The 13,628-nt window shown below is 51.4% G+C and overlaps 6 protein-coding genes across 6 annotated transcripts; 2 read left to right on the top strand and 4 right to left on the bottom strand.

Moving 5' to 3' along the window:
- Positions 1-1,002: 1,002 nt before the first annotated feature.
- Z519_12405 (uncharacterized protein) lies at positions 1,003-2,694 on the top strand (the record flags this gene model as incomplete). Its single annotated transcript, XM_016770111.1, has 1 exon — positions 1,003-2,694. One exon carries the CDS (start codon positions 1,003-1,005, stop codon positions 2,692-2,694), a length of 1,692 nt encoding a protein of 563 aa, XP_016613609.1.
- Positions 2,695-3,186: 492 nt separating this feature from the next.
- Positions 3,187-5,295, top strand: Z519_12404 (uncharacterized protein; the record flags this gene model as incomplete). Its single annotated transcript, XM_016770110.1, has 1 exon — positions 3,187-5,295. One exon carries the CDS (start codon positions 3,187-3,189, stop codon positions 5,293-5,295), a length of 2,109 nt encoding a protein of 702 aa, XP_016613608.1.
- A 686-nt stretch (positions 5,296-5,981) lies between these two features.
- Positions 5,982-6,296, bottom strand: Z519_12403 (uncharacterized protein; the record flags this gene model as incomplete). Its single annotated transcript, XM_016770109.1, has 1 exon — positions 5,982-6,296. The coding sequence occupies one exon, from the start codon at positions 6,294-6,296 to the stop codon at positions 5,982-5,984; it is 315 nt and encodes a 104-aa protein (XP_016613607.1).
- A 310-nt stretch (positions 6,297-6,606) lies between these two features.
- On the bottom strand, positions 6,607-6,816 carry Z519_12402 (uncharacterized protein; the record flags this gene model as incomplete). The annotated part of the gene is made up of 1 exon (XM_016770108.1): positions 6,607-6,816. One exon carries the CDS (start codon positions 6,814-6,816, stop codon positions 6,607-6,609), a length of 210 nt encoding a protein of 69 aa, XP_016613606.1.
- Positions 6,817-7,735: 919 nt separating this feature from the next.
- Positions 7,736-9,767, bottom strand: Z519_12401 (uncharacterized protein; the record flags this gene model as incomplete). The annotated part of the gene is made up of 3 exons (XM_016770107.1): positions 7,736-7,862; positions 7,917-9,058; positions 9,108-9,767. 3 exons carry the CDS (start codon positions 9,765-9,767, stop codon positions 7,736-7,738), a joined length of 1,929 nt encoding a protein of 642 aa, XP_016613605.1.
- An 815-nt stretch (positions 9,768-10,582) lies between these two features.
- On the bottom strand, positions 10,583-12,030 carry Z519_12400 (uncharacterized protein; the record flags this gene model as incomplete). The annotated part of the gene is made up of 5 exons (XM_016770106.1): positions 10,583-10,634; positions 10,679-10,831; positions 10,915-10,995; positions 11,086-11,566; positions 11,781-12,030. 5 exons carry the CDS (start codon positions 12,028-12,030, stop codon positions 10,583-10,585), a joined length of 1,017 nt encoding a protein of 338 aa, XP_016613604.1.
- Positions 12,031-13,628: the final 1,598 nt, after the last annotated feature.

Genomic DNA, 13,628 nt, shown 5'->3' with positions numbered 1-13,628 from the left:
TCCAGTTGACGGGGATGGTTTTTACGTTGTTTCCAGCCAATGACGCCGTCGAAATTCTCCCGAACAAGAGCTCTAATCCAGCTCTACTCCACATATTATGTACAAGGGATGGTGGTGACAGGGTTCATCTGGTTGATCTGGGCAAAATGCGCTTGCAGCGGGAGGCAGCAGCCAATCAATCCAGCTTTCTTGCTTGGTCCATGCTTTGGTGCTTGTTCTCCTGCTGATCATCACCAGCATTTTCTCCCCTTCTGTTGCTCGTTGCTCGTTGCTCGTTGCTCGTTGCTCGCATGTGTTATCCGCCCTGTTGAGAATCGAGTGGCACCGTCCCCGGCCGTCCCGTTGTTGCAACTCAACGCGTGCCTGCTCTTTTGTTCCCTGCGTCATGCCCTTGCTGGTCTTTGCCTTGGCCTCAGCCTCTACCTCGATTTGTCCATGATGTGCATTCCCATTCCCCACGGCCAGAGCCGTTTCCCAGCGAGCCAGCTCAATTCCTCGCCGAGGATGCCAGAGTGACAGGTCGATCCGCAACTGACAAACCCCCTCCCAATTCTTGCCAATCTGCCATCGACGATCCAAGATGATCTCCAAGTCAACGGCCAAGTCCAAGGTTTAGCTTGGTTTCTCGCAGAACCCTACCTCGCAACGTATAACCTCCTTCACCTGGGATTAAATTATCTTGATTTGCTTCGTCGACTTCCTCCTTTGACCTGCCAACTTCTGCTTCCACCCCAGTTTGCGTGCTACCGGTCCGTTTTGCTTCCTTTGTACCCTCCCACTCTCCAGCATCCCGGAACCAGGTCACTCGTGGGGCATATCTGGGAGTTCACAGCTTCAACAGCATCCGACTCAACACACCTCGTCTGCGGACGGGCCGCACTGGCATTGTCGTATACGACTACGCTCGTTGGCGCGTTTGACATCCCCTCGGTCATCGCGATGTCAGGGTAGTCGTCCCTCCAACCCCTTCCGCAATCAACATCCGGCCACATCGTTGTGGTCATGTCAACAGCTCCCTTGGGCATAGAAGAGCCGGAGAGTCGGAAAGGTGGATCCAATGGGCTGCTATACCGAGTTTCTTCGCCCTCGCGCGATGTGAGTGGTCCGAGCCGATATCCCATCCCAGACGTCGTGATGCCAGAAGGTAAAGACAAAATGCCGGGGCAAGGTGATCGAGACGCGAAGTCCAAACCAGAAAAGCCGCGTCTTACTATTCGCGAGCTTCGGGAGGCTGCCCAAAAAGAATCTCTAGCAAGCCAAGCAGTTAAGGCGGGCCGGAACTCGCCCCAGACCCAACGCAAATCGAACGCTGCGGCCCAAAAGAAGAAACCCTCTATATTCGGCGGCTTGTTTCAAGTCCGGGAGCCAACTCAAATTGCCTTGGATCAGGTTGCCGCCCAGATGATTGCCCAGCACGGTTCAACAAGCGCCACCAAAGTTCCTAATGTGAGGTTGGAGAAGATGCCGGATTTTGTGCCTAAAGTGAATTCAAAATGGGACGGAATCCCAGACAGCGCGAGGCGAAGAGAGAGGAAAGAAAAGGAAAAAGAAAACGATCGAGCCAAGAAACAATCCTTTTTCTTCTCAGAATCCAATGCTCGCAGTGGCGATGGGAAAGATAAACGGCGCACGAATGTGGGGAGCCGCAATTCGAGTTCAACAACCGGCTCTTCCTTTGGTCCTCATGGCAACTCAAGTGGCTCGCAGGGCGCATCCTCTCGTACGCGCTTTTTTGCCCTGTCGGTCTGCTCATCCGGCGACCTGGCATCGCAGCAAAGAACGGATGCCTCGACTTTTTCCCCGTCACTAACACCACCTTCCGCACTTAGCCTGACCGAAAGCCTCTCTGAAAAGCTCTCTCATCCGCGTCGTGGATCTAGCTCGGCTGGTACAAGATCACAATATCCACATTGCAAAGATGTGGCACTGGAGTCACGCAGCCCCATAGCTACGGGCCAATTGCCTTCCAGTCGCGTGAAATCTGCAGAATCAACTATCAACGAAGATGAAACCCCAAAGTCTCTCATTACGAATCGACATCCGGTTGTAGAGGAGGAATCTTCCAAGTCACCTGCCGGCGCTGCTATCGGAATTGAGTCTAGCTATATTGATACTCGGATGGAGTCTGCGCGGTCCCAATCTTTGCCCGCCGTCAAACTTTCTCCGCTGTACCCTATCTCAGCCTTCGGATCTTCTCAGGACGCCTCCCCGCCCATTACCTCACACCTCGAACCGCTTTCACCATCGAGACAAGGCGCAAACGAGATTACTAGTCTGAAAGCGGCTCTGGTGTCCTCTGGACCTGGTGTGCTGAGTCCGCCGGCTGTCGCGAAGAAAAAATCAGGAACAAAATTCAACAACGCCTTTCTGGCGGGAGAAGCTCAAGAGCTGGTGTTACCCGACGACATCGGAGATCATGGCAGTGCAGAGCCAGCAGTCCAAAACCGGGAGTCAGGCCGATCGCGGATTCAACAAGACCTGGAGAAGCGACCCGACAGCTCTCGCGATCGGCTGGGATTGAGGGCAAGTATGCTCCTCAGTGACGATGTGACACCTTGGGAATGGCAAGACGTGAATCAACCGCCGCCATCGAGTCCCAAGTTCGCTAACCATGCTGCAAACACAAAGGCCAAGTTCCATAAGCCTTTCGGCAGGATTGGTAAAGAGAAGGAGAAATGGAAGGTAACGCTATAAACTTGATTTGGAACTCCCTAAACTCTCACTGAAGGCATTTCAAGGATACAGCTTTCATGATCTATTGGGCCACTCACGACAAAATGTCGAGCTTATCGCTGCCATTTCCTTTGGTAGAGTTACGAGTAATGAGTATTTTGAGCGCATTTTCCGTACGGGAGATACCCTCTGAACAAACTTTGGGATTGGCGGCAATATTGGACTATTACATGAAATCAGGCATGTATAATTCACCCTTACGCAATTTGGGACATTTTAATAAACCATTATCTGGACAACTAATGCGTTCTGCCCCCTATACCTTAATACTCAGTAGTTTGCTGTCAAGCTGTCTGACCTTGTGGGGAAAAAAAGTTGGAGGTGGTCTGAGCATGCTCCGCCCGCACTCGTATCCCACAGATATTTTCCGCTTCTACCAAATGATGCACCAACTTTTATCACACCTGTTTTCGCTCTCACGGTTGGGTGGATCGAACATTGTCTCGTCGCAAGATGAAACGTAAAGCTCTCGAAGAGGGAGAGTCTCCTCTGAAAAAGCGCATTATCTCTGCCGATGATAACAGCGTTCAATCGGCCTTCCGGTCAGACCTCTTCGAACGCGATACCCAAGAAGCTTTCCGCAAGTCTTACCGGTTGTCGAAGCCTTATCCTCACGCCGTCGTCCCCTCTTTGATCCAAGAGCGTCTTCTCCGCTCTGTTCGGCAGGAAATTACCACCCATATCCATTTCACCCTGAAAGAAACCGACATCTATCGCATTTACCAATCCGGCGACCTCGCGAATCTCTCCAAGCTCGATGCTGAGTCCCTTGAACACTTGCCCAGCCTTGTTCGTCTGAGAGATGCTCTTTACAGCTCTGAATTCCGGGAATGGGTGTCTATCGTCACGGGGGCAGGCAAAGTGTCTGGTAAAAAGACTGATATGGCAGTCAATGTCTACACAGCAGGCAGTTATCTGTTGTGCCACGATGATGTGATTGGAAGCCGGAGAGTCAGCTATATTTTGTATCTGACAGACCCTGATCATCCCTGGCAACCCGAATGGGGTGGGGGGCTGAGGTTGTATCCTACTGAGACAAAAAGGAACAAAGTGGGGGAGGAGATCAAGGTCCCTCTCGCTGAACATAGCTTGAACATTCCACCGTCCTTTGGTCAGTTGAGCTTCTTCGCCGTTCGGCCCGGCGAGAGCTACCACGACGTAGAAGAAGTCTACCACAGCCAAAATCCGGAAGTGGATGGAGAGAGAATCCGCATGGCTATTAGTGGCTGGTTTCACATTCCACAGGAGGGTGAGGATGGGTTTGAACAGGGCATGGAGCAGGAACAGGCCCAGAAATCCAGTCTTGCGCAGCTTAAGAGTGCCTCGAATGAATTTGACGAGCCTCAACTGGTGTTCCGTCATTTCGACGAGCCGCGGATTGTCATGGACAGTCGCGCTGCCGCGAGGGAGATTGACCCCGGCGATGATCTTGACGCTGAAGAAAACATACTCACTGAGCAAGATTTGACGTTTTTGCTTCATTATATGACACCGAGCTATCTGACTCCGGACATGATCGAAGATTTCTCATCCTCATTCGCCGACATGTCGGTCCTGCAGCTCGAGGAATTTTTCAATCCAACATTTGCAGCCGAGCTAAAGGAGTACATCTCTACGGTTGAAACCGGAGAGGGAGATGCAGTCCCGCCTGCATCGAAATCTCACCATCCTTCTGCTTGGAAAATCGCTCGTCCACCCCACAAACAACGCTATGCCTACCTCCAGACTGCTGAGGCCCTGCACCGTGACAAATGTCCAATCTCCCGGATCCTAGCTGACTTGATACACTCTCATGCTTTCAAGAAGTGGCTGGCACTCGTGACGGGACTGAAGACGAACAGCTTAATCCGCCAAAGCGCGATAGCCCGCAGATTTCGACGAGGGAAGGACTACGCACTGGCAAGCCCTTACCAAGGCGAAACACCGAAACTGGAATTCACCATTTCAATCACGCCAAGTGAGGGATGGGAAAACGATCGAGATATGGATGAAGAAGGAAATGGCAAACCGGCAACTGGCATCATCGGGCAGGCCAACGGCAGTCCGTCCCTCCGCAATGGAGTCGAGGATAAGGAAAAGGGGAATGGCAAGGCCACGGCAGAGGAGATGATCCAAGTCTCAACGTCCCCCGAAGTCGAATTCGGCGGCGAGGAAGTCTACATGGCGGGCGATGAGGACGAAGATGTGCTGCCTAGTGAGAGCAACCCAAAATCCCTACCAAGTGTCGGCAAAAAGCCAGTCCATGATCCTGCAGTCTACAGATCTGCAGATGATGAAGATGACGGAATCCTGTTCACCAACCCTCCCAGTTGGAATAAATTCAGTATCGTGCTCAGGGACAAGGGCACACTGAGGTTTGTCAAATATGTGAGCCAGGCCGCTAAAGGTGATCGCTGGGACCTGAAAGGTGAGGTGGAGGTTGATGAAGCTGGTTGGGATGGAGTAGCAGGTGGCGAAGGGGGAGAGTCGGAGGAACAGGATGAACACGATGATGAAGGAGACGACATGGATGAAGAGGATGGGGATGAAGATCTAGAAAGCCATGATGAAAACGAGGTATGAGCCTCCGTCCCCTGATCTTCAATCAATACATCGTCCGACCATATCGGACGACGGATACATGATCTGTGTTGTCTGGAAATTAAACACCTCTACTTCGGACTATGAAACCCTATCAAATGCCCGAGTTGTTGAACTGGGTACTTTTGGGCACGACACCCATTTTGTATCTTGTGTTGGCTCTCCGCTCTACCCTTGATTTTTACATGTCCTTTGTCGACTGTCGCGCCTGACCATCCAGTCCCCAATTCGTGGTCCGGTGGCCCGACCGATTCCGTGTGTCAGCAACCGTTGTTTGACTCAGTGGCATGTCCGCATCTTGGGTACGGTTGAAACCCACAGTGGAACCTAGGAGGTCGAGTCTGCTGCATATCACTTAGCGGGAGGAGGTTGTAAGAGAGATGTTTAAGATGTCATGAAGAAGTCGGGGCTTCGGACATATATGCAGAGCATTCAGACAGGACCAACAAGTGATGTGAGAGGTTGATGGGATACAGGATCTGATGGACTAGTAAATCAAGCCCATAATGGGTGTTTGTCAGCGATGCGAGATCAGTTCCCCGCTCCACAAACTTGTAGAAACTGAGCGAATTTGGCTTCGTTGCAATAGTCGGTCATCCCAACAGTTACCGAAAGAGGAACTCAGGCAACAGCAGACATGCTCTCGCCCCTTGAATCTGCTCTAGCTGCTACGTCTTCGAGCTCTCTCCCCACCCGTTCAAGTTCTCAACGACTGGAATTCCTCCCGGCGCCCGCACAATGACCCAGACAACCTCTTCGTCTCCATCATTTACCTCCTGATGTTCCCTGTATGCAGGGATCAGTGCCCAATCTCCTGGCTTGAGATCTTGCCTGACGTCCCCAAACGGACCGTCTTTTCCCTTGCCCGAAGATGATACAAGGGAGCCATAGCCGCTGACAGCGTAGACGATGGTATCTTGTGTGCCGTGATGGTGGACTGCGGAAGCGGAGTGCGGCTGGGCACGCATTAACGTGCCACACATGGAAGGAGATAGCTCGACGATAGCGGACTGCACGTAAGAGTCAGTCAGTCTGTAAGATAGTGAAGAAAAAGAGGGCTGAGCGTGGACATGAGGTGGCGAGGAAAAGGAGTGATGCAAGGCAGGGTATAGAAGACTTCGAGGTTTCATCTAATGCATCTTCTTTTGCACGTCTGGCTTGTGTAGGCATTAATCCTTTCTTCTCTCCCCAATCCAATCTGGGTAGAAGGCTTATGACCATATGAGCCCCTTTTCTACGGTTTACAGAGATCTCGGGGCGCCACAACGAAGCTCTGTTGCCAGTCACTCGCTCTTACTCCCAAACTCTGCCATATTGGCTCCTCTCTGGTTGAATGGCGCCCCCTTCCGGATTCAACTGCAAACTGATCGTCAAAGCAAATGCGATTGCACATACCTGCCGGATCATGCCATCCGTCTGCCCATGCCCTGTCTTGACCTGATCGGCCCTCGTCACTTGGACCGGGCGAGGATTGTGCTGTTCGCCACTACTGAGGGAGGCCATGGTGGCTGTATTCGTCCAATCTCTGTGCCAGGAACGGGAACGGGCCGAAATGAAGATGGAAAAAGAACAGGATGGATTATCCAGACGGCAGAAAGAAAGGAAGAATAGATAGTGTGATGCCTGCAGATGCTCTCAGATGCAGAATTGAATCAAAGTATGAAGTCCAGTTCTGGTATTTGGGAGTCTGCCGTACATCATGTAGCGCGGAGATGAGGATGAGATGCGGAGTTGATGCCGTCTTATGTACATGTACTTGACTAATTCTCCTCATCTGGACGCGTGTGCCTCTTACCATTGTATGGATTCCATGGCGCGGGCGTGCTTGCAAGCGCCTGATCCAACAGAAGTTCGTGAGAAGTGGGGAGCCCCTTTGGAATGGAAAACAACGACTGTGTCCGATGAGAAACTGTGCCTTTCCAGTTTGGTCTATGTCTCTTCAAGCGACGAGCTTATCGCGAAGGCCTCAGCCGTACATACATCCGGCCGAACATTGAAGGTGGAGAACAGATGCGTCGTCCACGATCTTGAGCCTCTTCAACAAACATGTGCTCCGGCCGGCGGTCTCTCCGTGTCATACCGGTACGATGACATGAATTCGAGGGAGACAAGACACCGGAATTCAGAGTACAGTGCACGGAGCGTACCCTGATGTTCTTCGTTCCCTTCTACTTTCAATCAAAATATGCCAATCCACAACCGTCTATCCTCAACGCCTGCAGGGCCATGTGGTCTTTTGTCTGCATGGATTCAGTAACAAAGATGGTGCACATCAGTCATAAACATCCATCAGGTGGCAGACCACCACATCGTATTCCAGATCAAATCGAAGAGGAAAATATCACCGTGCCTTTTCGAACCCTTAGAGGAAAAAGGGACGGGCGAGAAAAGAGGATCAGGCTTCCAGTGCAGGGATGGAAGCTCAGACCTGACCCATTGAAACCATCTTTTTCCGGAGGTAGTTCTTGTACTCTCCTATCGTCCCGTCCCACCGTCTGACAGTCTTGTTTTCACACACCATGATGTCCTTGGCGATCTTGTCAAGCAATCTGCAACAAAGTCAGCTTGTTCAATGAATCATGTTTGGCAGGGGCTGGAAATACCTGAAATCGTGAGAAACGACCACGACACCACCGGAAAAGGCGTTTATAGCGTCAGCAAGGGAGTCGATGGTAGGGATATCAAGGCCATTGGTAGGTTCGTCCAGAAGGAGCATATTAGGACCCTCGATGGCCAGGAGAGCAAAGACAACTCGAGATCTTTGACCTTCGGACAGTGTCCCCATCAATGCAGTCTGCGCATCACCGGAGAGTCCGTATCGGCCAAGCTGTTGTCGCCAATATTGGTAATCCTGAGACGTAGAAGAATACTTGTCTCGGACGAAATCGAGTGCTGATTTGGTCAAGTCGAGTTGATCGGCCGAGTGCTGCGAATAAAGTCCCAGTTTCAAATGGGTATGTCTGCTTACCGAGCCGCCGGTAGGGGAGAGTTTACCGGTCATGATTCTCAGCAATGTCGATTTACCCACACCGTTAGGCCCTACGAGGGCCATTCTGCTGTCCATGTCCACGCCCAGATCTAGGTTCTCATAAAGATTGTCCTCCGGCTTCCCAGAATAACTGAAAGTGACATTGTCAAAGGACAGGACTGGAGGGGGGAGTTTTTCGACATCGGCAAATCTGAACGTGAACACTCGATCTGGAACGACGGGTTGAATGAATCCATCCGCTTCCATCTTGTCCAAGATCTTCTGCCTTGACTTTGCCTGCCGAACTAAGTTGGCGTATGTGCCGGCAGAAGCAATGAACTTCTTAATATGAGCAATTTCTTCCTGTTGCTTGAGGTATGCCTTCTGTTGATTGGTCTCTTGCTCGGTTCGGGTCTTGACGTAGGAATCGTAGTTGCCGCCGTAGTAGAGTAGTTTCTTGTGTCGCATGTCGATCATATTCGTGCAGACGCCGTTCAGGAAATCCATCGAGTGCGAGACCAAGATCAGAGTCTTATCCCATTTTTTTAAATACTCTTCCAACCACACACATGCTTCGAGGTCAAGATGGGCTGTAGGGTCATCCAGCAGGAGGAGGGATGGCTTAACGAAGAGAGCCCTAGCGAGCGCCACTCGCATTCTCCAACCACCAGACATGTCTTTGGTCTTCTTGTGGATGGTCTTCTTGTTGAAACCTAGACCAGTGAGAATAAGGGAGGCTCGAACTTCGAAAGTGCTCGGGTCCATGGCTTCTGAACGCTATTGGCCGTTAGTATATGTATCTTCGGATTCGTTTCAGCAGTCTTACCTCGTAAATTTCTAGGAGTGTGGGACTTTCAGGTCCCTCCTTTTCCAAAATCTCCTCAGCTAGATCATCAAGTCTCTTGACTTCCTTCTCAGCCTCTTTGATGACCCACTCGAGAGCACCCATGTCCGTTGGAGGCGCACCCTCATTTAGCAGGTAGATATCGACATGTTCTGGAAATGGGAATTCTCGCTTGTCGATGGCCTTGAGTAGGGTGGACTTACCACAGCCGTTCTCACCAAGCAGGCCGTATCTTCGACCGAAGTTGACCTCGATGGTGGAATCGGTAATAAGCACCTTACCATGGAAGACAAGAGAGGCGGAATTGATTTTGACATCCCGACTTGCTTCTTGGGAAGCAAGCACACCAGTTGTGACTCGATCGGAGAGACCGTGCCTATCCATTTGCTCAGTCAACTTCTTGACTTTGTCCATCTTGTCAGCGCTCGTGGCGGGAGCATCTTCCTCGTCCTCATCCAGCATAGGTGGGTCGTCATCACCGGCGACTGACGAGGCTTTCGAGCCGTTTGTCGAGGGATTCTTGGAATTTGCCTTCGAGGAAAGCCTGGAGGCAACGGTCTTTTTTTCGGGCTTTTCACCCTTTTCAGCGGCCTTTTCAGCCTTTTTGGCTAGGCGGGCGGCTTTCGAAGCGGAGACGGGCATGGTGAAGAGGTATGAATGAAGGAATCGATCGGGAACGGTCCCTAGGCGACGAAGGAAAGGCTTTTTGGTGGGGTAAAAACTGATTAACTCCCGTCAAGTTGATGACTGCGTGTGATGTAGTCTGGTTCGTTGATACTGGCAAGCGCTTGGAGAGCGATGCACTTGGGTTATGTAGCTTGGGTAAAAGAATAATAGAGAAGGAAAAGGATACAAGATTCCTTTCAGACTTGTAAAGGGTGGTTTTTGTTGGCAAGGTTCGAGAAGCGCATGGTACGGTAGAAAATTTGGGCCGCAGTTGTCGCCCCGCCAATCACGATTCCGACCATGTGCGCAAAACACGTCATATCTGCCAAGGCGCTGGTGGCGCCGCTTGCGGTTTGGATGCGCAGCGCATCAGGAGATGCCACCTGAAGCCTTCGCAAGAATAAGTTATTTGCCTTTTCACGGCACTACAAGTAGATGCATCGATACACTGATCCTAGTATATTGGCCATTTGCCGCCCGCTATTGCTCATGCCATGAGAATAGTACCTTGTACTGGTGGTTGGGGTGTGTCTCTGATTCTGATCGCGTTTGCCGGTTGTGCGTTTTGCATCAACATATTGAATGGGAGGGCAGTGGATTGTCCCCCGAGCGAGACGGAAGGAAAGCAACAAAGTTTAAGAGCCACAGTTAGCGTGTAGTTTCAGACCTATAAACCAACATTCACATTTGCATTATATCCTGTATGTTGGTCCCAACAATTTGTTCAACCTGCCTCGACACTGAAGGAGTGACAAGAGTGGAAACAGTGTCTTGAGGAAGGCGTCTACCCTTTATGGTTTTTTTTTCTGAAGTATCTCATCCGATTCTTCGTCTTTGACATCTCTGCATTCAATCGTTAACATTATCACTGCCTTCTCCATCCATACTTGCTCCAGCCTGAGGTCGAAGCGGCGCCAGCAGTGTCAGTTGAGTAGTCGCTACCATATCCGCCTCCAATTGTCGACCACTTCGTGATGGTGGCGCAGGTTGAGGCAGCCCCTGGTCCCACGTTGGTGCATCTCTCCGTAGTAGTAATCGTGCTGTGAGTCGTGGTTAGCTTTGATGACGTCGAAAGAGAAATTCGTCCAAAGATGATAAAACTTTAGGTGAGAGAGAAACTTACGTGGTAGGTCCGGTGGTAACAGTGGGACCGGCGACTGTAACAGTCTGGCCTGGACCGATGTTCGTACAGTTCTCAGTCGTCCTGAAAATACCCGTTAGCCTGCTGTGAGGATCGAGGGGCCGTAACGATGGCAATTTTAGACGACAGTGCTTTCAAGAATATGAAACTTACGTTGGTCCAGTGACGGTGACTGTCTGCCCAGCGCCGCAAGGCTGGGATACTGTGGTCGTCACTGTGGATGGAGGGCCGTTTGGCACTGTGAGAGTACGTGTGAAAGTGGACGTCTGTCCTGGCCCAACCTCTGTGGTGGTGACGGTTTGTGTCTGGACAGGGCCTGGGACAGTCGAAATGACTGTAGTGGTCGAAGCTGGAACTTGAACTGTTGAAACAACAGTCGTGATCTCAACAGGGCCGCGAACTGTAGACACAACCGTGGTGGTTTGGCCGGAAGCTTGAACCGTGGAAAAAACAGTGGTAGTTTGGCCAGGAGCTTGAACGGTAGATACCACAGTCGTTGTCTGAACTGGACCTGGGATGGTAGAGACGACTGTAGTTGTCTCGCCAGGACCGGGAATGGTGGAAATAACGGTGGTGCTTTCGGTAATGGTCCGGGCCGGGTTAACAATGGTGGTTGTTGAGATTCCACCACCTACTGTTGTAGTAGAGATCAGAGTGCTTACCACGGTCGAAGTAGCACAAGGGCCAACATGGGAGTTGGATGGCGGGCAGATGGGACAAATTGATGGGCTGGTCACTGTAACAGTGGCGGTGCTTCCAGGAGTGGGCAGAGGGCAGTTCTGGCCCTCAGTCACAGTAATTGTTGATGGTCCGCCGCATGGTTGACTTGGAGGGCAATTGGAGCCTACAGTGACGGTAGAGGGCGGCACTGTCGAGCAAACGTTTCCTGGCCCAACTGGCGTGGTTGGTGGGCATTGGCTTCCAGTCGTCACCGTAATTGTGAAGGGAGGCGAGTTTGAGCAGCCGGTAACTCCACCCACCGGGGTGGTCCCAGGACAAGTGCTCACGGTGATTGTAGATGGTGGCGGAAGAGCTGGGCAAGAACTTGGGCCTCCCAGCAACGTAACAGTCAAGGTAGTCGTGGGGCCCGTTGAACATCCTCCAACGGGTGTGCTCCCAACACTAGACCCGTAGCCCCAGCCAGTGGAAGTTCCCCAACCGGTCGAAGAGTCGCCACGAGGGAGTACCGGATTCGCGGTAGCAAAAATACTAGATATACTCGTGTGAGCAGATCTCAAGAAGCGCAGTGGACAGAAGCATACCTCAGGGCAGAGCTCGCAAGCAGAGCCGAATGCACAAGATCACGATACATGGTGGATGAGAAGCCCTGATGCCTTTTCAAATGCTATTTGAAACGAGTGGAAGACGGACTGAATCCTGTCGAGCTGTTCGATGAATGACTTCTTGGGAACTTGCTGATTCTTATACTTTCGTGGAAGATCCGAGACGTTGCACACCGAAAGCAGGAACGTGTACGCGGTTCCTGACTTTGTGTTGCACGTTCTGTGTTCGCCAGCCGCCAGAAAAGAAACATTCCCTCAGAGCAATGGCTGGCCAATATCGGGTGCATGTGCCATTGAGGATCGGGCCAATATCTCGCTGCCGAGCGTGGGAAAGCAGGGGTATTACTGTGGAAGGCGAAATTGAACTCTTCTGAAAGTGGTAATATGTGGCCAGAAGGCCTGACTCGAACTGCGAGAATTATGTCACTGTGGTTGTGACTCGAATTGCCAGTGATCCAAAACCATGTCGCACTGCATAGATGAGCAGGTATATGTCTATGAGAAGGTCTGATGGTATCTTAGTCTGAAGAGCGGAGACTGTGTCCGAAGGTACCCTAGCGGTCTGAGTGAGGCTTTCATCAAGGCTGCAGCAGCCCAACTGTCCTGGTAGATGCGATAAGGACTGAAATGTAACTTCTGTCGTGGATAGGGAGAGGTCTTGGAAAGCATCCAAATGGGACCAGGGAAGAGCGCGTGCTAATCTGGACCGGTTGCTGCATAACAAGGACAACTGCTTCCTCTTCTTGATCCAGAATAGGTCCAGCAGTGTTGTCGTTATTGGCTTTCGTTCTCATGAGGAATGTTCACAATGCCTTGAGCAGGATATAGAGAAGGTTGGGGACAAGTTCTGGTCTCTGACAGTGTTCCCGATCCGTATACTTTCAGACCCTGCTTCCAGTATCACGTCACTGCCTCTTGAAGCTCTTAAACTAGGCCAATCGGATCGTTTATTCACTAGAAACGCTATGATACGCAGAAGGCGAAGAGCGCTCATCCACGGGCATCAGTCAGTAGCGGAATGGCGAGTGGCTTGAATGCACGTATACACAACTGACAGTTGCCCACCGATGCAAGATTCCGAGACCACTCACGCTATCACGATGCAACACTCGGCAGCGTTGCAGCATTGCACAAGTGGTATCAGTGAGCTAGACCGCTTCGGGCCTTATTGGCTTCGTTTCGGAGTCGCCCTTGATGAAATAGATTGTCTCAGAGCTATGCGGCCGCACAAGAACTTTGGAATGATAGATAGATTGAAGCAATCCCAACCGTATTGTTGTGGTCCTGGACAACAGGCCTTCTTTCCTAGTGCCTCGTGGTGACAGACCCCGGGGCGCAGTCTCGTCAAGTGACTTGTGTAACTGAAGCAGCGGTCAGAATCCAGATTGTGTAGCATATCCGAGCAGACTCCTA

The sequence above is a fragment of the Cladophialophora bantiana genome (genome assembly GCF_000835475.1).
Source record: "Cladophialophora bantiana CBS 173.52 unplaced genomic scaffold supercont1.29, whole genome shotgun sequence".
NCBI lineage: Eukaryota > Fungi > Ascomycota > Eurotiomycetes > Chaetothyriales > Herpotrichiellaceae > Cladophialophora > Cladophialophora bantiana.
Note: the sequence above shows the minus strand (reverse complement) of the source record. Positions and strands in the feature narration are given on the sequence as shown.